The 27,230-nt window shown below is 38.6% G+C and overlaps 1 protein-coding gene and 1 pseudogene across 24 annotated transcripts in view; both read left to right on the forward strand.

The window, feature by feature from the left end:
* ABI3BP (ABI family member 3 binding protein) overlaps positions 1 to 27,230 on the forward strand; it is a 245,220-nt gene that overhangs the window by 79,303 nt on the left and 138,687 nt on the right. For all 24 annotated transcript variants that reach the window (XM_050782015.1, XM_050782036.1, XM_050782037.1 and 21 more), the window contains exons 3-4: positions 12,700 to 12,768; positions 16,525 to 16,657. In XM_050782015.1, the coding sequence (XP_050637972.1) occupies positions 12,700 to 12,768; positions 16,525 to 16,657 (202 nt within the window). The remainder of the gene's footprint in view (positions 1 to 12,699; positions 12,769 to 16,524; positions 16,658 to 27,230) is intronic.
* Positions 3,783 to 5,495, forward strand: LOC126949320 (BRCA1-A complex subunit Abraxas 1-like; annotated as a pseudogene).

Below are 27,230 nucleotides of genomic sequence, written 5' to 3' on the forward strand. Positions count from 1 at the left end.
ACGGATGTGGCAAGTGGGTAAGAGAAATAGTTTTTAAACATTTGTGGTGTCGGGGAGAGAGTCTGCCAGAGCATGCGAGTGAAGCAGGGTTAGTTTGGGACAGTGGCTGACGGAGATGCTCCCGACTCTATCCCAGGAGCACAGGAAATGAAATGACCTGGAACCTTGGCGTTGTGGTTAGTGTGCAGGCACTGGAAGTGGAAGGGTCGGGGTTGGCTTCACAGTCAGATGACCAGTGCACTTAGAGGACCTTGCATTCTGGGTTTAATGCCCTGCTCTCACTGTCATGAATTCTTAATTTATCTTTCCATTTTATTTTGTAAGTGAGGTCCTATCAGACAACAGAGCAGGTGCAGAGGGCTTGGAGCCTGGGTTCCTGTGCTTGGCCTCCCAGCCCCTCCCCTAGTTTGATTCTCTGCTGTCATGTCCTCCAGCCCTGGTGTCCCTGCTGCTTGGCTGCCTTCCACTTCCCATCCCTATTTCAGCGACATCAGCTGCCCTCCACCTCCAGCAGGGACTTGGGTGTGCACACCTCCGTGATGACATCTGGCAGGGCATGGCGGTTGCAGTCCTTGCAGTGTCTGGCAGTGCCACTGTGTGTTAAGTAGGGCATTTGGTGGGGGCAAGCCTCCCTCTCACCTGCTTCAGGTACACAGTATGTCCCAGTGCAGAAATGGCAATCCCTTGGGGGTCTATGAATTGGGGTGGCAGACCTGTGAGGAACGGAGATTGACTTTTCTCCCCTTGGGGGTGTGTTGGAGGATAAGGGCAAAGCACTTTGGTCTTGATCCTGGGACTGCTGCTGGAGGGAGATAGTAAGTGGAGGGGGAAGGGAGTGGGCTGAGGGTCTGCACCCACCTGCAAAGTGTAATATTAAATAGCAAAGAAACATGATGATGGGCCAAGACAGAGATGGTGGAAGAAAGTACAAGTTGAATGTTGTGCCTTCAATGGCACTCTTTTTAGGCTCCTACCTTTCGATTTTGCATCCGACCCTGCAAATTATATAGTCAGCCTTGGGTGAAATGCATGCTTTTAATAGCATTGGCTCCCCACCTCTCACAGAATGAAAGTAAAACCTCCAATAATGTCTTCCTCAATGGATTGTCTTTAAAATAACCCTCTGTTTAGAAAAAGTACATGCATTTTTTTCTTCCAGACGACCTTAGAAAGCTGTAAATGGTGACCAAGTATGGCAGAGCCATTGGGAGTACACACTGCTGGAAAGAGATGCCCTCTTTCCCCCCGCTTGTCTTCCTCCCATACCCCTTTCCCCACATCCTCTCTTCCAGTCAATGCCGCACTCCCATTTCATATGTAGAGGCTCCACTCACTCTCTACAGCGGGCCAACGAGGGGCTGCTTCTCACTGCTGTTACTTAACTCCAAACAATTCTGAGCAACCCCTCTTGTGACAACATCCGCACCAACATGAGCCGTAAGCTCCCTTCAGAACAGGCCTGTGAACGTTCTGGAACCCTAGCAGTGGCTGCTGTACCTAGTCATTTTTGCATCGTTGCTCTGTGGTACGGCTGGCTGCACTTCTGTGAGAAGCTTAACCTTCAGTATGAGCTCAGCCTGCCAGGGGCCTGGTCCTGCAGACTGCATGTTAAAGAGTGAGAGAAGCCAGAATTCTCTAAGCCATGGGGCATAACAGAGTGTTCTGTCAAACTGGGTGTGGGTTCATTATTCAACAGATCTTGTAATGTTTAATGGAAATAATTACTGAATAGTGCAGGATTTGCTTTAAAATTTGCTCTCCAATTATTTTTCAGGCAAAGGAGGAAAAAGTTTTTTGTTCCACATGAAAACATATACTTTTTCTGAGGAAAAAAAAAAGCAGTCCTACAAATAGGACTTATTAGAGGCTAACTGATTATTCACTTTTCAAAAAATATTTGTGCTGATTGTGCTATTTCCCAACCCTCTAATTATTTTTTTCCTTTTCTGCCTGCAAAACCTCTGCCTTCATTCATCTTTATTCTAGCCCCAGGCATTAAAGGGGTAGAAGAGCAGATTCATTCATTCTTTCAGAACATGTTTATTGAGCAATTACTATGTTTCCAGGTTTAGAGGTCCACGCATAAACAGAGCATGAACTGAAAGCCTGGCCCACATCCAGAGTGATCCTCAGCCTCTTACGGCTTTTTTCAGGGGCTTAGGAATACTCTAAAAGGTGGAGGACTTATGTTACTTTGTGATGCTCCATAATTCTGTAGACATTCTTTTTTATGTTTAAGGGCAATGTGCTAGTAATCTACTGAGTGATGTATTAAAAATTAACACTGCATGTTAATTTAGTCGATTATATTGTATGTATTGTGTTAATGTAAAATTGGTATAACACTGACATTACTTATGTACTCTGTATTCTACTTGAGCTTCAAGCTACCATGAAATTTTGCCAAGCTACAACTTAGCACATGCCCAAGCAGACAGCAGGATTTCCCCAATTTTCTAGAAAAATACCCATCAGTGTTTTTCCGGAAGTGACGTCCTCCTTCCTGAAAGAACATTAGTGATGTTCTTGAGTTGGTCCAGACTCTCAGTTGCTGCTGTTCTGGCCTTTTCATATGTAATTATTTCAGGGTCACTTACTTGTCATGGATGGGTGAGTTTTCTGTAGTCATTATTGATTCTGTCCTGTGGAGTGATGGCATCAACAATATTGGAGCCTATCTTTTCCCAGCAATGGTCTTCAGGGTGGATATGGACTACAGTTGAGTTATGAATCATTTTTATACCCCATTACTGAAACCAGTTTGCTGTTGTGGTGTCAATTTGGTTTTATTACTCAGTTCTTTGTCACCGGAATAGGACAATGGGTGGGGTGGGTGGAGCGCAAAGTTGGTCCCCCTGCTGACACTTAGAACTACTGGTAAGTAGCCTTCAATAAGTGACGAGACAACAGCATTCTACTCTTTTTACATTCCACTCCCCACAGGCCTGCCCGCCTCTGCCTAGACTGACTTCTTCAGTGGGGTTACCCTCTCCCTTCTCCCCTTCATCTACTAACAGGCCACAGGGGAGCCATCTATAGCAGGGGCAAAGGCAGCTGACAGCCACAGAGCCACAGAGCCTAGGGTGCTGGTGAGCTGTTTGTGTACCTGTTCCACGGCCACACTTAGGAGGTCCCTTTTTTGAGAACTGACTAGTGGGTGAGTGGAACTCCCTGCTGGAGCTTAAAAGATAGCAATATTTCTCAAGGGTGTTTTTCAGGCAGACATTGCTCAGGGTTAGTGTTGGTGAAATGCAGTACAGGAGCTGTCGGCCAAATGTCAAGAGCTAGAGGATGCTTAAATTCAGATTATACCCGCTCAGGTCTGAATATAGCTAAATGTGGCATGTGGACACCTACAGATGCAAATAAGAATCGACAATATTTCCGTTATGAAGATTTCCATGGGCATAGTTTGTTTGTTTGTTTGTTTGTTTGTTTGTTTTCTGTGGCTGATTTTATTCTTATTAGGGTCTCATGATGTGCCACACTGGCTTCTAATAAAAATAGTTACCTTATTTCATCAAATTCTAAAGCATCTTTAACTGTAAATCAGTCTACTATTTTACATAAAACTAATAAACAATAAAGTTGCTAATTAATGGTACTGCTCTTGCACCCCTTGAGGCTTTTATTTTATACTTATGGAAAGAGCTTCCTTTGACCCATTGATGCATACATTTTATGTTGTCTGTTCTTTTTACAAAAGAGATCATTTCCTTTTCTGTAAACTATTTTAGAAGCGTTTTAGATTAATGAAGTTGTGAAGATAGGTGTTGTGTAGCCTGAGGCGGCGGCAGCACGGAGGGTAAGAGCAGGTGCTCTCAGGCTATGTGTTGACCAGCTTGCCTTACACCACCCCAGCACGGTTTGTGACACGGAAGGTTTTCTTCTTGAGGCAGTAAAAGGTGAAGCCAAGAATAGCATTACTGATTCCCAAATGGATGATGTTGAAGTTGTTCATACAACTGACATTCAGAAATACATTCCATGCTTTTTTTAGCTTTTATAATTCCTCAAGTGAAATAAGTGAAGCAGTGAAGAAAATATTCTCCAATGTCAAAAAGAATGTGATAGGTTGGTATAAATTCCATCATCATTCAGATCAGATCATGATGTTTATAGAGAGGCTGCTTCACAAAAACTTGCAGGAGCATTTTTCAAGCCAATAGCTTGTTTTTCTACTATTAACACCAAGTATAATAACAGAAAACTGCTCTACTCATTGACTGAAACATGCCTTATATAAACCTCAAAAAGGACTTTTTCACAGGGTATCTTTAGTGGTTGCCAGTCTGGGTATTTCTGAACAACTAGGTTATGAAACTGTATCAGGTTCCTGTATGTCCACTGGTTTTAGCCAAGCAGTAAAAACACACAGCTCTACATTTTTTGAAGAAGATGGATCTTTAAAGGAGGTACATAAGATAAAGGAAATGTATGCTTCATTACAAGAGGAATTAAGAGTATATGCAAAAAAGTGGAAGACAGTGAACAAGCAATAAATAAACTAGTAAAGGATGTAAACAGATTAAAACAAGAAACTGAGAAAAGGAGATGAGCATAGATTCAGGCAGCAGGAGAGAAGAACATCTAAAAAGACCCTCAGGGGAACATTTTTCCTGGTCAAGCATTGCGGACCTTTTATCCAGATTCTGAATTTCTTCAATCATGTGTTATGTCTTTAAAAACCAGACATGTTTCTAAAAGTAGCTGTAACTACAACCTCCACCTCGATGTAGTAGCCAAAATGACCTTAATGGTAGAACACACTGACATTCCTGAAGCTAGTCCAGCTAGCAGACCACAAATGATTAAGCATAAAGCTTTAGGCTTAGATGACAGATGAAATTCAAGAGATCATGGCAGTTAGAGATACAAGACAAACCATCTAAAACAGATACTGATAGTAGTTACCAAGAAAAAGCATCCACAATGGACAGCCCAGAAATAGATGAAGAGATTGAGAAAATGAAGGGATCTAGTGAATATCCAGTCTCCTACATCTTGATCCTTTTAACCTAAAAGGAGATTTTTTTTAATTTGGCTGATGGGTAAAGCCAAACATTTCTATTGTTTTTTCTATGTTGAGCTACTTGTGCTAATACAGATGAATTCATTTGTTTTTACTATGTTCCCCTGTTTGCAGTAATCCGCAGATTAAGTCTTGGCATGTTTAATTTATAAAGTACTTTTTTGAACATCAGATGCTTTTATTTTAAAATCTTTTTTCACATTTCACTAAGTTGTTGAGGGAAAGGCTTACACTGACACATTCTTTATCACTGGAAAAGTGAGGCTGGGCACAGTGGCTCACACCTGCAATTCCAGCACTTAGGGAGGACAAGGCAGGAGAATTTATTGAGGCCAGAAGTTAGAGAGCAACCTGGGCAGCAAAGTGAGACCCATCTCTATTTAAAAAGGAAAAATAAATGGAAAAGCAAGAATAGAAAAGAAATAGAATTTATTTTCACAATGTGGAAAGAAATGTATATGAAAATTTACTTTTTATCTAAGTCATTAAAATTCTCCTAAAGTGATAATTTTTTTTTACTTTTTAAAAATTATACTTTAAGTTCTGGGGTACATGTGCAGAACATGCAGGTTTGTTAAGGTACACAAGTGTCATGGTAGTTTGCTGCCCCCATCAACCCATCATCTACATTAGGTATTTTTCCTAATGTCATCCCTGTCATCCCTCCTCCTGCCCCTGACTTCTCAACAGGCCCTGGTGTGTGATGTTCCCCTCCCTGTGTCCATGTGTTCTCATTGTTCAACTCCCACTAATGAGTGAGAAGATGCAGTGTGTGGTTTTCTGTTCTTGTGTTGGATTGCTGAGAATGATGGTTTCCAGCATCATCCATGTCCCTGCAAAAGACATGAACTCACCTTTTTTTTTATGGCTGCATAGTATTCCATGGTATATATGTGCCACGTTTTCTTTATCCAGTCTATCATTGATGGGCATTTGGGTTGCTTCCAAGTCTTTGCTATTGTGAACAGTGCTGAGGTAAACATACATGTGCATGTGTCTTTATAGTAGAATGATTTATAATTATTTTGGATATATACCCAGTAATGGAATTGCTGGGTCAAATGGTATTTCTAGTTCTAGATCCTTGAGGAATCACCACACTGTCTTCCACAATGGTTGAACTAATTTATACCCCCACCAACAGTGTAAAAGTGTTCCTATTTCTCCACATCCTCTCCGGCATCTGTTGTTTCCTGACTTTTTAATGATTGCCATTCTACCTGGCATGAGATGTTATCCGATTGTGGTTTTGATTTGCATTTCTCTAATGACCAGTGATGAGCATTTTTTCATATGTTTGTCGGCTGCATAAATGTCTTCTTTTGAGAAGTGTCTGTTCATATCCTTTGCCCACTTTTTGATGGGTTTTTTTTTCTTGTAAATTTGTTTAAGTTCTTTGTAGATTCTGGATATTAGCCCTTTGTCAGATGGATAGATTACAAAATTTTTCTCCCATTCTGTAGGTTGCTGCCTGTTCACTCTGATGATAGTTTCTTTTGCTGAAGCTCTTTAGTTTAATTAGATCCTATTTGTCTATTTTGACTTTTGTTGCCATTGCTTTTGGTGTTTTAGTCATGAAGTCTTTGCCCATGCCTATGTCCTGAATAGTATTGCCTAGGATTTCTTCTAGGGTTTTTATGGTTTTAAGTCTTACATTTATGTCTTTAATCCATCTTGAGTTAATTTTTGTATAAGGTGTAAGGAAGGGATTCAGTTTCAGCTTTCTGCATGTGGCTAGCCAGTATTCCCAACACCATTTATTAAATAGGGAATCCTACCCCATTCCTTGTTTTTGTCAGGTTTGTCAAAGATCAGATGGTTGTAGATGCATGGTGTTATTTCTGAGGGCTGTGTTGTGTTTCATTGGTCTATATCTCTGTTTTGGTACCAGTACCATGCTGTTTTGGTGACTATAGCCTTGTAGTATAGTTTGAAGTCAGGTAGCATGATGCCTCCAGCTTTGTTACTTTTACTTAGGATTGTCTTGACTATGCAGGCTCTTTTTTGGTTCCATATGAAATTGAAAGTAGTTTTTTCCAATTCTGTGAAGAAAGTCAATGGTAGTTTGATGAGGATGGCATTGAATCTATAAATTACCTTGGGCAGTATGGCCATTTTCATGATATTGATTCTTCCTATCCATGAGCATGGAATGTTTTCCCATTTGTTTGTGTCCTCTCCTATTTCCTTGAGCAGTGGTTTGTAGTTCTTGAAGAAGTCCTTCACATCCCTTATAAATTGGATTCCTAGTTATTTTATTCTCTTTGTAGCAATTGTGAATGGGAGTTCACTCATTATTTGGCTTGCTGTTTGTCTGTTATTGGTGTATAGAAACAATGGGAAATTCAACTCAGAGTCTTGTTGTTTTTTTCACCCAGTATCATTCTCGGTGCCAGCAAGGGTCTGGCATGTTTAGTAAAGGAGGATCGGATCATACATTTGATTTAGATGTTTTAAGATATATTTTATAAGAAAGTATTCCACTGAATTCTTATTTATTCAGAATTAGTATTATATTTTTTCAAATGACTTTTCAGCACCTGTGGAAATAGGGTTACTTTTTTTTTTTTTTTTTTTTTTTTTGAGACAGAGTCTTTGCTCTGTCACCCAGGCTGGAGTGCAGTGGTACGATCTCGGCTCACTGCAAGCTCCGCCTCCAGGGTTCTCACCAGTCTCCTGCCTCAGCCTCCCGAGTAGCTGGGACTACAGGCACCCACCACCACGCCCTGCTAATTTTTGTATTTTTTAGTAAAAATGAGGTTTCCCTGTGTTAGCCAGGGTGGTCTTGATCTCCTGACCTCGTGATCCTCCTGCCTCAGCCTCCCAAATGCTGGGATTACAGGCGTGAGCTACCACACCCAGCCTTTTTTTCCCTTTATGTTACATTCCTGGGATAAACTATACGTGGTAATAATTTGTTATTGTATTATGTGCTGCCGAATCCAGATTCTGCCTGTCAGTATATTTTTAGGGTTTTTTTGCATCAATATTTATGAATGAGTTTGGTTTGTAATGTTTATTGTGAAATGCTTGCATTTTGGAACCTAATGATCCTTACTGTAAAGATTTTTTGAACATTTTCCTCTCTTGTAATATATCCTTAGACTTTGTAGGACACAAACTCGGCTTTCTAGAAATCACCATCGTTACTAATACTTAATTCATACTTTCTGTGTTTGACATTATTAGTGGTTTTTGTTTTGTTTTGTTTTTGTTTTTCTAAGACAAGGTCTCACTGTCACCCAGGTTGAAGTACAGAGGTGCAATCTCAGCTCACTGCAACCTCCGCCTCATGGGCTCAAGCAGTCCTCCCACCTCAGCCTCCTGAGTAGCTAGGACTACAGGTGCCCATCACCATGTGTGGATAATTTTTGTATTTTTTGTAAAGATGGGGTTTCACCCTGTTGCCCAAGCTAGTCTCAAACTCCCAAGCTCAAGCGATCCCCCTACCTTGGCCTCCCAAAGTGCTGGGATTACAGGCTGAGCCACCATGCCTGGCCTTTGTTACAACTTTAATTATCTTGAAGAACCTTATGAAACTAGGTATGATTTTTCCTACTTTGCAGGAAACAGAGGTACACAGAGGTTAAGTACTTTGACTTGTACTAGCATGTAGTTGCACAGGATTTAATCTGTTTCCAGAGTCTGTGCTCTTATGTCCAGAAATTTAGTTTAATGAAAAAATTGTTAAACGTGGCAAGGGCCTTTCTCAGACCCCCTTACCTAATTTCTTTTAGGATTATCTTGGTTTATTTCATGCTTCTTTTGTGGACACTTTAATGGCAGAAACCTTGCATGCAGAACTAAGCTTCCCTGTGATGACATTCTGAAGCAGTGAGGCTTACAATGCAGGCGTCCTCTAATGGGAGCAGACCCAAAATGTGAAAATTGGGATTTATCAAACTGCAATTATAAGAGTATTACTGAAAAATCCGGTAATTAACAAAATATTTCAACAGTAGATTTCCTTAAGCAGTAAACTGCCCCTGTCCTCCACCATAGGGCATTCAAAATATTAAGCAAATTAGATTTAATTAGTCTGCCACATTGTATAGAATTAAACATTAGAAATGGAAACTTTGTTAAGGTAACTGCATTCTCTGCAACTTTTCCTAAATTGTCGTTTTAATTATATATCTTTCTAAATGAAGTAATACATATTGGCAGAATTCCAGTCTACAATGTATTTATTTCCAGGCTACTGTAAATCCACAAATAATTTTATTGTACAGAAAAGAAATAGAAATCCTATTTTTTTTTTTTTTTTTTTTTTTTTTTTGAGACGGAATCTGGCCCTGTTGCCCAGGCTGGAGTGCAGTGGCACGATCTCAGCTCACTGCAAGCTCCGAGAAATCCTATTCTTTAGTTTTATTTTTCCACACCTGTGTCCCCAGTAGCACACAAAGACTCCCAAACTATGTGTATGTTGGAAATATTTAATGAGCAGTGAGAGCCAACACATGCACCCAGGTAACGACATTTGTTCCAATTTGTAATTGGCTGTAACAGCCTATGCTTTATGCAAACTAACTGTGATCATAACAAAAGGTATTTTTAAATTGCTCATATAACCATATGTCTTGGATCATGGTACTATCTTTGGCTTCTGTATATGTTATTTTTCTAGTGTTTCAGATCTTTTTATAAAAACCTCTACGCATTAGGCATAATTAATCCATATCAAGAAAGAATCTAAAAGGTTAACTCTAAGAGACTCTGCTAGAGTGAGAACAATTTAGGAAAACTAGGGGTTTTGTTTTCTAAAAGTGAATTCCTGAGATTTATTTAAAAAGCATTTTGTAGACTTGATTAAGATAGTTACATAACTTGCAGGGCCAAGAACAAAATAAAAATGCAGGTCCCCTGGTTCAAAAACATGAAAAAATTGTTGTTAAAGATACTAAAATATAAAGCTTCTTCCTTTTTGTGGTTTCTCATTTTGTCATGATTTTATTTATTGATTGATTTTATTTACTATTTGATGTCTTAGTAAATAAAAAATGTAAAATTATTAGCATGAAGTTGACTTTGTATCTTTAGTTCAATCCCAGGTTTAAATGCAAACGTAAGAGCCTTTAACTCCTAAGTGAAACTACTGAAATTGCACAATTCAAATTTCACAGTTTATACATGCGTATTGTGCATATGTATTTTGTTCCTACCAGAATAGTGGAAATGCTGCACGAAACTAATTCAGCTGTTTGTTTCACTTCTTGATATGTGCACATTCCACCAACACTCTTCTTTCAACTTATTTCTGAATGAGGAAGAGTTGGAAAAAAAAACAAACAAAACTATGGGTTTCCCTCTCTTTCCCTTTTCTCCTTTATCATTTGCAGCATAAGTGTTTGGCTGATGCATGGGTAAGAAAGGATATGATAGAGTTTCTTGGTCATTGGTACCTTAAAGTGCCATTGCCTTCTTTCTGCATCTAAAGCCAGTTCTGGTTCGAATGGAAAGTATGGCCTCTCACAGCTCTGGGTGTCCCCCTCCTTACCTTTTTACTGAATGGTAAATGTGACATACTTGTTCTACCTTTGAGTCTTGCTGAACTCCCGCACATCATGGTTCCTTTGGAATTATATGATAATGGATTCCTCCAATGCCTTAAATGAGTGAGGAGGCAAGAAAATGCAGACATGCTTATTGCTTCTGTTTCCCCCACTCACATGCACGCTCTATTGTCCCATCAGACTTCCCTTACAAAACACAAGTTCAAAGATGAAAGTATTAAGAATGTCAAGATAGTGACAGCAGGACCTTAAGCATGGGGCCCTTCTGAGCATGGGGCTCCATGTGACTGTATATGCCACATGCCCATGAAGTCAACCCTGCCCCAGTTATCTCATCTACAAATTGAGGTGATAATAGTAGTGCCAGGTAAGATTGCCATGAGGGAGTAATTAAGTTACGAATATAAGGTTCTCAATATAGTATCCTGCACATAGAAAGCACTCAGTACATGGTAGTTTATTGCTGTATATCTCAAAGAAATCAGGAAATGGCTATTGTATTCCTACTAGGAAACTTGTTTATTTGATTTGGGTCCAGCATTCCTTATATGAACCTCACTAAGCAAGATGTGCTTTCTTTTTTTTTTTTTTGAGACGGAGTCTCGCTCTGTCGCCCAGGCTGGAGCGCAGTGGCCGGATCTCAGCTCACTGCAAGCTCCGCCTCCCGGGTTCACGCCATTCTCCTGCCTCAGCCTCCCGAGTAGCTGGGACTACAGGCGCCCGCCACCACGCCCGACTAGTTTTTTGTATTTTTTAGTAGAGACAGGGTTTCACCGTGTTAGCCAGGATGGTCTCGATCTCCTGACCTCGTGATCCGCCCGTCTCGGCCTCCCAAAGTGCTGGGATTACAGGCTTGAGCCACCGTGCCCGGCCGCAAGACGTGCTTTCAAACACACGAGACAGAACAGAATGAATGCTCCTTTATCTGTGGTGGGCAGGAGGCAACTGTACAATAATGAGGCGAAGGTCTGAGGTGAGTTCATCAGGTTGCCTAAGTTAATTTATTCGGTGGTAATTACTGCAGCAGGTTATAGCCAATAGTGCTATGTAAGGTGTCCTGAAAAAGACAAAGGCATAAGTTACTAAGAGAAGCTGAGTTGCCAGGTTGTCTCCATCTGAAAAGAGGTCAGCTCTGCAAAGCCTTGGGCAAGAAGGCCTCTGCTCCAAACTCATGGAGGGGGCACATTTGAACCCAAGATGAAAACAAAACAAAGATATGAAGTCTGCCTGAGTAAGTACGTGTGAATTCTGGCTGACTACAGCATCCAAATGAAATTTCTTATAGAATGAGTTTCAGAGTTTAAAGTTCCAGAGAAACATTGTAAAGAATACTCATCAATCCATTAATCCAATAGAGTTGCTTATAAAATACTGTTTCATATACCCAAAATGTATTTGGTTTATTTACATATGTGTACCCAGCCATTCATTTTGCAAACATCAATTTTTAAAAATTTATTTGATAAATTATTAGCTCCTTATTGAGGTAGCATATGCTGATTGCTTTAATATAATTTTATTTAAAACTTAAATACCTTGAGATTACCTACATACATTTCATTGAAATATATTTAAAATGAAAATTATGCCAACGTATAAATTGTGACTGTTTAAAAATTGCTCATTAAAAATGACTAGCTATGAAAACAGGCTGAGCAATTACATAAACAGGATAGAAATTAAGAAAGGCATTATAAATATTCCTGTTCCCATTGAAAGTGAGTGATTTCAGCTCATACAGGTGAGGCCCACGGTGTCTTGTGCAAGCAGAATTTTTCCTTCTCTGGAGCATCAGGATTGGCTTTCCTTGAGGAGTGGTGTAACAGGATGGACATAATCTGATTTTCTAAAAATAACTTTGCAGAGAAAAGAACTGATGAAAACAGCGTTTAAAATCTGTGTATAGCATGATTCTTTTAAGACTTCTCCCTCACCCTTGCCCATTTGGTTTGGAAAATCTGGATTTAATTTTCATTTTAATGACTTAATAAACCTCTCAGGAAGTGTTAACTTTTCAGATTACTGGGTCCTTTCGCCCCCTGGAGCTGCGGTTATGGAGGATGACTCAGGGAATGCTGAGTCAGGGTAGGGGTGTGCTGCCTTCAATGCTGGTTCTTAAAGTGTTTTTCTGATAAATAATGTTATTGTTTCCAGATGCAGAGCCAAAATATCTGATAGTTGTGCGACCTGCTCCCCCTCCAAGTCAAAAGAAGTCATGTTCAGGTATAGTCCTTTGCATTGATTTTTTTTTTTTTTTTTTTTTTTTTTTTGGTCTTTTATTGACTCTAAACCATGACTTTTCATCTCTTTTGGACCCATGGAGACCAAATACCTTGAGAAGCTTTAGGAATGTAGAGGAGGTGTCAGCCCTGGGTCAACAGGTTACCCTTTTGGAGAGGTAACACAGCCTGGTAGTGGAGACTACTTCGGATTTTCTCCTGGTGCCACCACTTGCAAACTGCAGGGAGTTACAGAAGTTATTGAACCTCTCTACTCCTGGATTCTGCGGCGTCATAGGGTTGTCGCTGAGGATTAAATGAGTTAATGACGGTACCTGGCCTGTAGTCAGTGCTCATTTAGGGTTAGCTCCTATTAGCCTGTTTCTATTTTGCAGTGTGTGAACTCAGGCTCAGTATTGTGCCTTTCAGATGTTAAGGGCACAATTTTATGTCTCACCTTTTCTAAAGGAGACTGTTTACATTTTAAAAGGGTAACTCATGTATGTGTGTTAAATAGATCAGCACGTTGGTTTTATTTACTCTTTATCTCTCCCTTCTAAACCTCTTCATTTCAATCAAGAAAGGATTTCTTCCATAAAAATAAAAATAATAGCAACACCCATGTTTCCCAGTCTAGGAAGACTTGAAACAGGAAAGTAGATATATAAATAAATAGAAACTTCGTACATAACTAAAGATTAAAATTCTATGTCATCTAATTTCACTACCAAAACTTCTTCTCAGATCAAATACTATAGCTGACCATTGTTATAAGGAAGAAGCTGTGAATATGCTTTTTCTATCTGATGTTGCATCTTCCTAACTCTGTATAGAGTTGATCACAAAATTTTGTTTTTTCTTTTCTTTTCTTTTTTTTTTTTTTTTTTTTTTTTGAGACAGAGTCTTGCTCTGTGGCCCAGGCTTGAATGCAGTGGCGTGATCTCGGCTCACTGCAAGTTCCGCCTTCCAGGTTCATGCCATTCTCCTGCCTCAGCCTCCCAAGTAGCTGGGACTACAGGTGCACACCACCACGCCTGGCTAATTTTTTTGTAATTTTTAGTAGAGATGGGATTTCACCATGTTAGCCAGGATGGTCTCGATCTCCTGACCTCATGATCCACCCTCCATGGTCTTCCAAACTGCTGGGATTACAGGCGTGAGCCACCAAGCCCAGCCTGCTTTTATTTTTCTAATGTGAATGATCTCCAAATAATTATTTCCAAAGCACGTTCGTCTTTTATGGTACACTGGATACCACACAATAAAAGGATCTTTCTGTTTGTTTGCTGTATTTTTCTAGAGGAATAAAATGGGAGAAAGAGCACTCAGCTATTCAATTATACTGAATAGCTTAAATCAGATATCAGTTTCCACAATTCCCTCCCCTCTTTCTGCTGATTTCCACTTCTTTTAAGAGCAGCATTGAGTGGTTAAGCATTTTGAAAAATACTAATTCTTTTTCCTGGCCTCAGATCATCCCAAAGCAAAAGGGAAATTCCAATCGCTCCTTACAACTTGTTAGTGAGAGTTGTCCAGACAATTTTCCACATACTTGAAAATAGATGTACTCTCAATATTTCAAGACTGTAACTCAGAAATACTGAGCCACAAACTCAAGAAGCATCAGTGTGATTCCGTGGGATCTGTTTTCAGATGAATACTCATTGAACTGTTTCTTGATAGAAATATGATCATAGTACAAATATACAAAATTATATAAGGAACGTCAAGAGAATGGTAATGCCTTAGCACTTTATAACTTCATTTTATTTTGAGGATTCTATGACATTAGCCTTAGAAATTATTGTTTACTTTATGACCAGCTCAGGAAATTGCTTCATCTTGCTCAGGATATAACACCCCACCTTTCTTTTTGGATAGCAGATACAATTTTTGTTTTTGTTATCTGCATTTAGGAATAACATAATGACTAAATAATTAGCTTCCATTCATTCTGTATTTGTATCTGCCACCTACATTTTAATGATTTAATTATTTTTATATTAAGATTCAACCTTACTGAAATAGTTATTCAGTCATACAAATAATTGGGAGACCATTAGGTTCCCTTGGTCACACAAGCCTTGGGTTCCTTACATGGAAAAATATATCTGTCTTTCATCGCTTAATGGCATTACCTTTAGACATTGAGAGCCAAGACAGTGATATCATAAAAATAAAACTAGGTCGTGATAGAGGAGACCCAGGATTTGAATTTTGACTTTGCTCTTAGTGTGACTTTGGACAATCTTGAAACTTCTCTGTGCTTTATTTTTCATCTGTAAAGTGAATGAGATCGTTGCATCACATTAGTGAAAATCAACTCAGGAATCGAAAAGGGAAGATCAGAATCATCCCAGGGCTTGTTGAAACTATAAGTGCTCCTGCCTTCACTGCAGATTCTAATCTGCCCTCATTGGAGCTCATACATGACGATTTAAATCACCATCATATGGGGCACAATTACAGCTGGGTCTGCAAAAGTTAGAGAAGAATAAACCCATATTTCCAACCATGTAAATGATAACTATCTTTGAAAATTATTTCAAATATCTTTAAAAGTCAACTATCCTATAATGAGGCAATTTGCCACCACTAGGTTAGGTGTATTCTGTGCTAAGAAGGGTTCTTGCTTGAATAACAACTTACAGAACTTAAATTAACAAAAGGAACAAGCCTGGCACAATTTTGAAGAGCATTTGATTCAGATGACCACCAATAGGCTAATGCAAGGGGCACTCTCCTACTTACCTTAATGGAGGTCCCAGGCCATTTTGCCATTTGGTTCCCACTTCATTAGATAGCACAAGTTCTTTCTAGAGCAAATACGACATACATAGTCTCATGAAATAAAAGAGGGAATTCAACAGCAATACAAAGCATGTATGTTTCATGTTCTATATAGTTTTATTAGACTTTCTATCGGATTTTTATTTAATGATTTTTAATGAGTCAGTGTTGGTTTTCATGGTTGAGGTTCTTCCTGTTTTTCGCTGCGCTACTTCTGCAGTTTCAGATAATTTTGAAAGTGCAAGTGCCTGCTCCTGTGCACTTGAACACAATCTCCAGTGATGTATTAGCATAACCCTTGGCATTATTTAGATCCAGTTGGCACCATCAGAACAACTGTGCTTCCTGTGTTACAACTCCTACTCTTCCAGCATTGTTAAAAAATGTATTTGCCTTTTCCATTTAGGTACTCATTGTAAAATATACTTATTACAATAACATCAAGGGATTCTACACTTCTAAACATGTTGTAAAAAAGATTATAACCTACAATCTAGATAATAAGCTTTCTTTTCTTGTCTTAGATGTTATTTCATACTCATTCACAGTCCCGGGAAAAATAATAAACATGCTTTCATTTTATTTGTAAAGGAAATGAAGTGTGTGTATGTGTGTTTGTTTATTTCACTCATCACAGCTAAGACCTCTATATCCTTCCCGGACCCACAAGAAAATAAAACTAGGTATAGCTGGATATTGTTAATGTGCGTACACGTACAATATACATATACATGTGTATGCATATATACATATGCAGACATGCATAGACACAAATCTGAAAAAGGTATTTCATTTGATTCACATTTAAATTCATGAGCAAAACTTAGTAACAATGTGGATTATAGAAAAGGAAAGGAGCTCGATGTTTTCACATTTTTCATCATCTTGCCAAGTCATCTTTATGCATTTTACCAGAATCATGGCAACTTACTAAATGTCTCCTGAATTAACCTGTATGCCACCTCCACAGGTAAAACTCGTTCTCGCAAACCTCTCCAGCTGGTGGTTGGTACTCTGACACCGAGCTCGGTCTTCCTGTCCTGGGGTTTCCTCATCAACCCACACCATGACTGGACATTGCCAAGTCACTGTCCCAATGACAGGTAATATTAGTACTTGCTTTTAATAGCATCTGTACATGCTTTAGAAGAAGATGTAAGTATCAGGACTATTAGCATTGACTTAACACCTATTAGCTGTATCCTGTTCTAGGTGTGAGAGGAACGAAGTCAGGGGCCCTGCCCTTGAGAAGGTTATCTACCTAAATAGAAAACACATACATGTAATTTTTTTCAAAAATCATAAACTATTATACAAGGAAGTAGGAGTCAATTAGCAAATGGGTGGTATCAATAATAAGTGCAATTAAAAACTCAGAAGATGGGGCCAAAGGCAGTTAAGAAAGACAATTATAAGTTGGAAAGTTGATAGGAAAAGGGTGGATCTTCGATCTCACAATTGAAGCGCTTGAATCATACTTCTCAAAGTGTGGTTCCCAAAGCAAGCAATATCACCATCTCTTGAACTTGTCAAAAAGGTAAATTCTCAGGTCCCCCTCAGACTCACTGAGTGAGGAACTCTGAAGGTGGGGCCCAGCCATCTGTGTTTTCACAAGCCTTCCCGGTGATTTTGATGCCCACTGCAGTTTGAGAATCACTGGCTTCGAAAACTGAAGAGAGATACACAGAGAAATAAGCAGAGGAAAAGCAAGTTGGAAATGAAGCTACCATTTTCTTTGGAAGAACAAATGGGAAAAATCTAAGTATATTTTAAAATTACTGCCATTCATCCATCCAACCATTTGATGCATGTATTTAGATGCATTGGATGGATATGTACTAGGCACTGTGCTACATGCTGAACCATACTTCTAGGTTGTTTATAAAATGATGTTTGCTTATCATAAATATTTACTATATTAACTTCAAAACTCAGAAATTTGCTCTGGAAAAGCATTCAAAATTTTCAAGCTTCAATCAAGGCATTTTATTTTTAGTTTTCTATTTTAAATACTTTCAAAGTGATTTTTACATTTCAGAAGTTTTCTTATTCCCTTTTTGAATAAAAAAGATTTATTGAGGTATAATTTAAACACAGTAAAATGTACAAATATTAGTGTACAGTTTGAGTTATGACAAATGCATATGACCATGTATCCAATACCCATCAGGAAACAGAAAAATTTTATCACTCTAGAAAGTACTTTCCTCCAGAAGCAACCATTGATTTGATTTCTATCACCGTAGATTAGTTTTACCTACTTTAGAATTCCATATAAATGGAGTCATATAGTATGGGTTTTGTTTTTTGACTGTCTTCTTTCACTGAGCATTGAGATTCATTCATGACATTGCAGATATCAATAATTCATTCCTTTTTGTACCCCTGAGTAATAGTCTATTATGTGAATATTCTAAAGTTTATTCTCTTGCTGATGAGCACCTGAACTATGTTGTTTTATTTTTATGAATACAGACTGTATAAACATTTTTGCATAAGATTTTGGTGGACATACACTTTAATTTCTCTTAAATAAACATAAGTGGAATTTCTGAGTTATAGGAAGATGTATATTTGACTATTTGACTATTTTTTACCTAATTTTTCCATCTACATTCCCACACGCATGTAGGAGAGCTCTGATTGCTCCACATTCTAAAGTAGCATTTTGTGTTTTCAGCATTTTTCGTTTTAGCCATTCTAGTGCAGTAGTTTTTCATTACAGTTTTGAGATGCATTTCCCTTATACTAAGGCTATTGCATACTTCTTAATGTGCTTTTTTGCTATGTTTATGTTTTTTGTAGTGTTTTATTTATTTTTATTTGTCCAAATCAAACTAAAATGAAGGCACTTTAAAAGTGTTTATAAGTTCTCTATTACCTTTCATCTGATGTTGGGAAATCTAGACTCAAAAAAATCAAATTTTCCTTCATATGCCCATAGTTCTCAAGGGATGAATACTTGGGAAAACATGTAGAAGATATTTCCAAAACCCAATTTTTTGAAAAATAATTTTGAAATGTTTCAAAGAATCTGAAATATTTTTTATTTCACCCACCACTAACCCCATGACTTATTTTGTTTGGAAAATGGACTCGAAAGAACATGATAATTCAGATTCCTAATGGATTGGTCTAGGCTACTAATGCTGAGAAAATAAACATTTATGGATTATTCTTTTTCTTTTTAAAAATTATCTTGATAGAAAGTTATGGAGAGAGGAAGGAAGAAGAGAGGAAGGAATAAAGGAAATTTGGTAGTTTTACAGCAAAATGCAACCTGATTTTAAGGGTTACTCAACTTGCTTGATAAATCTGTAGGACTACTTGTTTCAATAGGTTCAGTAACCTGACAAACTGAAATTTGGAGTAATTTCTTCCTCCTGCACTCAATCCTCTTCTCCAATTTCACTTTGTCTTACTGACAATAATTCACTAAATTATTACTGTGAAATAATTTATCTGATGACTGATTCTAATTGATAGATGTTGCCATGGTTTGACAGCATCTGGAGATAATGAATATATAGAAAGCTAGGACAGATGACCTAATGGAGCTAGGATTCTAACCCAGGCCATTGACTCTAAGGCCCAAGCTACTCAGACCACACATGGATCTTACCCTGACCCTCACCCGCTTGCATACACACCCTGGCTCTACTCTTATCAAATAGATGGAATTATGCACATCAAATCACAATATTCAAAATTGATAATTTCATTTTGAATAAAGTCTTTTGAAAGATACAATAATGACAAGCAAGATATTCTTGACCAAAATGGGGAACCATCAGGACATGAGTTGAAGGGAAGAATTAAACAGTAATGACTAAAAAGGAGTATTTGGAGTACTTGTAAATTTCATTTCCCCAGGCTTCCTTTCTCCCTAATGAGCATAGTTAATAAACTGACATTTAAAGTCTTTGTGATGTTTGAGGAAAAAATAATAGTCCTGATTTAAAAGCCTGGAACTACTGTACATATTAGAAGCATCCACATAAATCTGCCAGAACTACAAATTAGTGTAATTAGCAGCAGACTAGACTTGGAGAAATCTACCCTCATATGTTCATGCAGAATCTTTTTAGAATTTAGACTAATCCAGTAGGTTAGTATCAGCAATAATAGCTAAAAATGATGGTTATTTCCTGAAAATTGGAAGATTAATACAGCTAAAGTTTTCCTTTAGAAGTATCTTTTTACAAAACCATTGCAATCTGAATGCACTTGGCTTGCTACAGGAACACCAATTGGTATCATTTTAATTCATTGATATTTGGTTCCCTCTGTACGGTCTGATTTTTTAAAAAAATGATTTACATTGGTTTGTGCAGCCTCATTTATCCTATGCAAATAACTTAGTGAAATTTGTTTTTAGATTTTGACTATGGACTTTTACATCAAAGCTCTTAGGTTGTAAGTTTCCAGTTAGAAAACCCTCATTGTTTTTGTTTTGTTTTTAGCTTGGAAGTATCAATGAAATGTCAATTTATCCTTTGTGGTGCATGTTTCTATACCTATTTGTATAGGGTCTATATGGGTCTCCCATGCTTTAAGATTCTTTTCTGAGTTCACATTGGAGAGCAGATGTGCTTCATTTACAGTTTTTATTCTTAATAGGTTTTGAATGGAAGAGCATACACATTTGTCTTCAATAGAGCCTCAATTTGGAAGAAAGCTTTCAAATTGGCCCTGATGAAGAGTCAAATGTTTTTAACCCAAATTTATTTCACCATTAATAGCTTATTTTTTCTTTCTCATGTTTCCAACTTGTTAAAGCTTTCAAGATTGCTTTAGTTCTCACTCTTTGCCAACGTATTAAAGCTTTATGAATAGCTTAGAAATCACTTTCGCATTTTCTAACATTCTCATCTTGTGGGTTTTTTTTTTTTTTTTTTTTTTTTTTTTTTTTTTTTTTTTTTTTTTGAGATGGAGTCTTGCTCTGTGGCCCAGGCTAGAGTGCAGTGGTACGATCTTGGCTCACTGCAAGCTCTGCCTCCTGGGTTCAGGCCATTCTCCTGCATCAACCTCCCGGGTAGCTGACTACAGGACAGGCGCCCACCACCACACCTGGTTAATTTTTTGTATTTTTAGTACAGAGGGAGTTTCACTGTGTTAGCCAGGATGGTCTCGATCTCCTAACCTCGTGATCTGCCCATCTCAGCCTCCCAAAGTGCTGGGATTACAGGCATGAGCCACCACGCCCGGCCATGTTTATTTCCTCTTAATGTAGAATGAGGGCTCTCCTTTTTGGTCAGTCCAGAGCAGGCTTTTGCCTTTTCTCTGCCCCCAGGTTTGTAAGAAGTGAGTATTTTCAGTGTCTGAATTCTCACCTGATTGATCCCAGTGCCCTGTTACCTGTCTGTCTTGCCATGTAAGTTTTAAGCTTGGTGAGGGCAGGGACCACGTGTGTCTTGCCCGCCATTATTTCCCAGTCCCCCAAAGATAATCAGGAACATAGCAGGCCCCAAGTAAATACATGATGAATGAAATAACCAGTGAAATGTCAACATTCTCACTTTTATGTGTTACCATTACCTCAAACTCAACATGACAAGATTAAACTCAGACTTTTTCTCTTGAAATATCACCTCACTTGTCTGTGTATTGCTTTCTGAAGTAGTATTCGCTCTACTTTAAACTTCGCTCTAATTTAAAACTTCATTTATTTTCTATCTTTCACCTACTATTGTTTATGAAGGCCCCAAGATACATTCCTTTTGCTTTTGGGATGTATCCATATCTGCAGCTGTGTCTTCTCCTTCTCCATTTCACACTAATGTTCCCAATCCAAGCATGCCTCACCTTACCCTGGATTCTGGCAACAGCATCCTGGCTACATTCCCTGCTATATTCTTCCCGCAATCTATTCTAGCTTCCGCAGTACTGAGGAAATCTGGACTATCCTTTATCAGCTCACTCTTTCCTCATCCCGAGTTTATCTTTACCTCTCTTATCTTCTTTCCAAGAAACACGATTCTGACTTCAGACAGTGCTCATGATCCTATCTTTCCCATGTCGTCTAAGCCTTCACTTCCCCAGTGATCTCCTCTCTCTGCCATTTGCCCTTTCGGAGCCACTGGTGCCCTGCCTCCTGCTGGCAAGCATGCTCAAAGTTTCTCTCCTTGAAAATAAAGCCTTCTGTTGATCCTGTTATCTATGCTAAGCTACTTTTCAGTCTCTTTTAATTTCCAAACTTTTCAGAGTTATGGCTCCCACATTCTGATTTCTGCACCATCCACACAGTCCTCATCCCTTCTCACTAGTTTCCATCCCTTTTCCACTGTTCCACTGAAACGTCTCTTGGTGGTCACCAATGACCAATTAGTTACTAAACCCATTAGAGTTTTCTCAGTCCTTATCCTTCTTAAGCTTTTCTTAAACTCTTTCTTTGACATTTTTATTTAGGTTTTCCTCTTGCCCCTTTAACCATTTGTATTAGGGTTTCCTAGAGGGACAGGACTAATAGGATCGATGTACATATGAAGGAGAGTTTATTAAGGAATATTGACTCACACGATCACAAGGTGAAGTTTCACAATAGGCCGTCTGCAAGCTGAGGAGCAAGAAAGTCAGTCCAAGTCCCAAAACGTCAAAAGTAGGGAAGCTGACAGTGCAGCTTTCAGCCTGTGGCTGAAGACCCAAGAGCCCCTGGCAAACCACTGTCATAAGTCCGAGTCCAAAAGCTGAAGACTTGAAGTCTGATGTTTGAGGGCAGGAAGCATCCAGCACAGGGGAGAAAGATGGAAGCTGGAAGACTCAGGCAGTCTAGTCCTTTCACCTTCTTTTGCCTGCTTTATCCTAGCTGTGCTGTCAGCTGATTGGATGGTGCCCACCCAGATGGAGGGTGGGTCTGCCTCTCCCAGTCCACTGACTCAAATGTTCATCTCTTTTGGCAGCACCCTCACAGATACACCCAGGATCAATACTTGGCTTCCTTCAATCCAATCAAGTTGACACTCGATATTAACCATCACACCTTTCCGTTTCTCCTTTGTTCACTTCTTATTACATCTCCTAAATACGGAATCATGTTCTATCCTTGAATCTCTTATCTGCAGTACCCTTCTTATCTTACCTATATCTAGTCTTTAACAATCCCTGCTATGCACAACAGTGCTTCTCAAACTCTGTGCGTGCAAGTCATGGAGGGAATCTTATTAAAATGCAGATTCTGATTCAGCAGGCCTGAGAAGGAGCCTGAGAATCTGCATTTTTAAAAGCTCTCAGAAATTGCTTTTGTTGCTGTTCTACAGAGAAAAGAAGTGGCAAGTATGTTAAATGACTTCCAGGGTTGAACCTCTGACCTGGGCCCATTTTCAAGTGACTAAGAATATGTTTTCAGTTGTCCATGGAATATTTTCATCACAGTAACCAGGTAACAGTGACTGGCACCTCACACTCAGACTAAATTCATACTTTCTACACTATTAAAAGGATACCTTTCCCATCACTTTATTCTCACTTTTGAACGAAAACTCAGTTTTAACTTTTTCACTTTCTTTGGTACCCATATCCCATAAGGAGTCTGGTTTCATCCATTCTTTCTTAGAACTGTAACTTTGTTTTGGTTTGTGTGTGTGTGTGTGTGTGTGTGTGATTCCTTTCCTTGTTATCTCACATCTGGACTATGCCTTGAGATGCTTCCCTCCAGTTTCTCTGTGACTTATTCTCCACAACTGGTAATTCTAGCTTCCTTCATTACTGTTCAACTTTATTCACCTACTGAGGAATTGCCACCAGCTCCCCACTGCCTAGGAAAATGAGTCATAGAATCTCTCAAGGAATATACCTCAATGCATATCTGAGTCATGCTCTTGAAATGAAGTGTAAATCCAATCCACTCTGCTTTCCTGGGGCCTGGGTAGTATGTCCTGAAGTTAAACCACATCACTGGAATGGGGTTCAAAATGCAGCCTGTCCATTTCTCAGGTTCAGGCTGGATAGTGCCACACCCAGTCCCACCTCTATGCTGTGTGCTTTGCATTCTGCCTTCTTCAGTCATACACATATGCATGTCTACCTCTTTCATTGGAGTGCAAGCTCACTTTTGAAACTGCAGAGCACCACTTACTTCCATCTCACACAGAACCCAGCATTGTATTTTACAATAGTAGTTCTCAACATATAAGTGAACATGCAAGTGGGATGTCAAGAAGGGACTTTAAAAATCATCTAGCCAGTCTATTCAGCTCTTGAAGCTTCTTTGCAACATCTCCCATCCAGAGTCCACAGTGAGTATCTCCAGGGATGGCATGATAGCATGAACATTGAAGATACAAATTCTGGTCACACTGACCTGAGTTCAAAACTCTGTTCTATTATCATTTTAGTTGCCTTAGATGGGCTACTTAAATGCTTTTAGTCTTGCTTTTCTTATCTCCAAAAGGGGGTAAGTAATGTCATAGGGTTGTCAAAATTTAGTAAGATGACACATGTAAAATGGTTAATGCAATGTCTAGCATGCAGTGAACACTCAAAATTATACTGTCTGCTGCTAGCCTTCTCATTGCTTTGATATTATTTATTTTATGTTATAATTGCCAACTTCAGGCAAGCCATTGCATTTCAGATAGCACTAATATCAGTAGAAACATTTCTTTTGTTGTACTTAAACCAGCCACCAGTGGGTGATACTATATGAAGAAAGGAGATCTTGGAAATAGTTGACCAGTTTGAAAATTATTCACCAGTCCAAAGATACTAAGGACCTAAACTGGGGCTCACATGCTACCTTGGAATAGAGGAGAGGCAAGTGCAAGATAATTCATGTAAGAAAACATACTTGGATTTGACAACTGATTGGACGTGAGGGGAGAAAGGACTCTGAAGTCACCAGAAATGGGGATCACAAGAGAAACAGATTTGGGAAAGAAAATGAAGAGTAGATTTTAAGTTATGAAATTCATGGAGGATTAAGTAATTTGATCATAAGGTTTTACTATAATAAAGAGGTCAGCCACCAGATTGCAAAGAAATATAGACATTTTTGAGAGTTAAGAAAGTGGGAGAAGACATTAAGAAATTTCATGTTAAAATATAAGTGGCAGGTTTAAGAGAAAAGTACAGTTTTAATGTTGTTGGGGTAGAATGAAAGATATTTAAACAGCTTTTAGACTTGGTAAGGTCCGTAAAGAATCAAGAGAAAGGCTGGAGTCTAGTGGAATAAGGAAGTGGAATACAGTTATGGAGAAGCTTATCTTTGAAAAGATGAGAATGCTTTTCCCCTGAAATCAGAGTGGGACAAGGGAGAGAATAAAGGGGAAGAGGGCAGGATTTTTCTCAATAGTTACAGTCTCAGTAAAGCAAGAAGCAACATTGACAAAAGGCAGTGTCAGGAAGTGTTCGTTGACATGAAGAGTCAAAATTGTGGGAAATAGATGTGTTAGGAAATGTAAAAGTAGTTAATCACGTAGAAATAAAAGCATTCCTGAGGCAAGTATGGAACACCCAAAAGAGAGTCAACCACGTACATTAAGCTGGGGTAGTTAGTAGAAGGACTAAGCTTGGTTTGGTGTTCAGTTTCTCTACTTCGTGTAATTTACTACCAGTTACATCATAACTTCAGTGTATGGGGTTTCTACTTCTGTCTCAGGTACTTAATTAGAATGGAATATCCAATGTGTTGCTGGAATAAGTTTTTAGAAACAGGATCTAAAAGATAATGGAGTCCAGTCCCCCCTCTAAGAAACTGATGCTTAAGAGGGTGGGAAGATGCCCCCCTCCCAAGGTCATGCTGCTAGTTTGCAGCTGACTAAAATCCTAGTCAAGCTACTACCTGCATTTCTGCTACCTTTTGAGGAGCTGTGGATTTTCCAATGTTATAACAACAATCACTGGCAGCATTGAGACTATTCGGGTGGCCCAAGCGCAGAATAATGCCGGTTGAACCAAATGCTACCTTCAACAGTTTCTTACCTCTTAATTAGGATATGAGATGCTCTTGTTCTTAAAATCCAAATTGCTGGAGGCAGACTTTCTAGAAGTCTAGTCTGATGACACTCATAGACTACTACCTGTATTTTTAATAGACTTGTTGCCTCTCTGTGCACTTGTGCTCAGTTTTAATCATTCACAGAAAAAGGGTCAACTAACCTTTGAGAGAAGACTGTGACTGTACGTTATGGTAAATCTACATTAAAACAAAAACGAAAAAGCCTTCAATAATGTGAAATGCTGATTACTTTTGTTTTTCTTCCATTTTGGATCATTGTGTCTGTCTTTTTTCATCTCTTTTGTCTAACACCACAGTTGAATGAGTCCAGTGCAGTACAAAAGGCATTCTATTAGGAGTCAGAAATTGGCATTTGTCTGGTTCTGTCACTGATTATCAGGGCTTAGACACTTTTGGGGCTCTCTTTTGCTTGTGTGATAATTCTTTCTCTGCTCAGAGTTTATTGTATGGAAAACTGAAATAGGTAAATAAAAATCATAAGCCCTGTGCAAATGTATAATGCAGAAATTTATTGTGTTTGGCTTCAATTTGCATTGGTTCTGTAGGAATGGTGCATTGTGCAATGATGTGTTGCAAAATATAATTGTAGACCTAATGGCTTAAATCAGTATGTCTTGGGAATTGAATAATTGGTCATTCAGAGATATTATATTCTAATTTTTAAATGATCCTTTGAGCACCACGTATTCATTCCACAAATATCTATGGAGCACCTACTATATACTAGGTTATAAAGAACTGTTTATTATCATAAGACCTATATTTTGTCTTAAAATCAATGAATATTTACTTCACCACTTTAAGTATAGTTAAGTGGCATAATCTGCTCTCTGCTTGAAAAAAAATGATAGTGCTATAAAACAAAATTGGAATTTGCCTATAATATACAAGTATCAACTGAGATGGTGTTGTAAAGGACAAACCTAACTAGGAGAAGAAGGGCAAAATGCCTAAGCCTTTATTTTCCTGAAAAACTTGGTTTAAGAGGGTATTTGAAATGCTTTGTGATCACAGTGGAAAAGATTTACACTCTGGATTTTTAAAACATGGTGAAGTTTAGGATTTTTTTTTTTTTTTTTTTAAGAACAGAACATTTCTGTCATTTTATTCATAAGAAGGTTATGTGAGATCAAGTTGACTGCAAAGCCTTGAATCTGACCTTCGGTAGTTCTGTTAGCAATGGGACCCCCCTGCATCATGAAAGCATTAAGTCCTCAGAAATGTATCTACTAGAGATGCGTAATTTTGGTGGCCCATCTGGTCTGATTTTAGCTTCTCAACATTTCTCTAAGAGCCAGGACAGGGGGAAAAAACAACAACAAAAATTTCATACAGCATACTTGTCAAGAAACGCATTTCATAAATCACTGATATTTTGACTCACAGGATACAAAGAATTTCTATTACATTCTGTTACAATTCAATAATATAACATTTGTTTCCAGTAGCAGTTAGTGTTTTGGCTGGAACAGCCTCCTTCACTCATTCTGTTTTCTGCTACTTTGGAATGGGGGAATGGAGCCCTGAGCACAGCTTTCACTAGAAAGGAGCAAGCTAATCAGTGATCGCAAGCCTTTCAGTGGTTTGTGCCTAGTGAGAAAGTAGGCTGAATATACAAATGCATCTCATCTCTCTCTCTCTCTATTTATTAAACTACAAACCTCCTGCTGATTTCATGAACATACTACCTGTACACCAGACCCCCAACTTAGAAGAGCCCA

The sequence above is a fragment of the Macaca thibetana genome, chromosome 2 (genome assembly GCF_024542745.1).
Source record: "Macaca thibetana thibetana isolate TM-01 chromosome 2, ASM2454274v1, whole genome shotgun sequence".
NCBI classification, from domain to species: Eukaryota; Metazoa; Chordata; class Mammalia; order Primates; family Cercopithecidae; genus Macaca; species Macaca thibetana.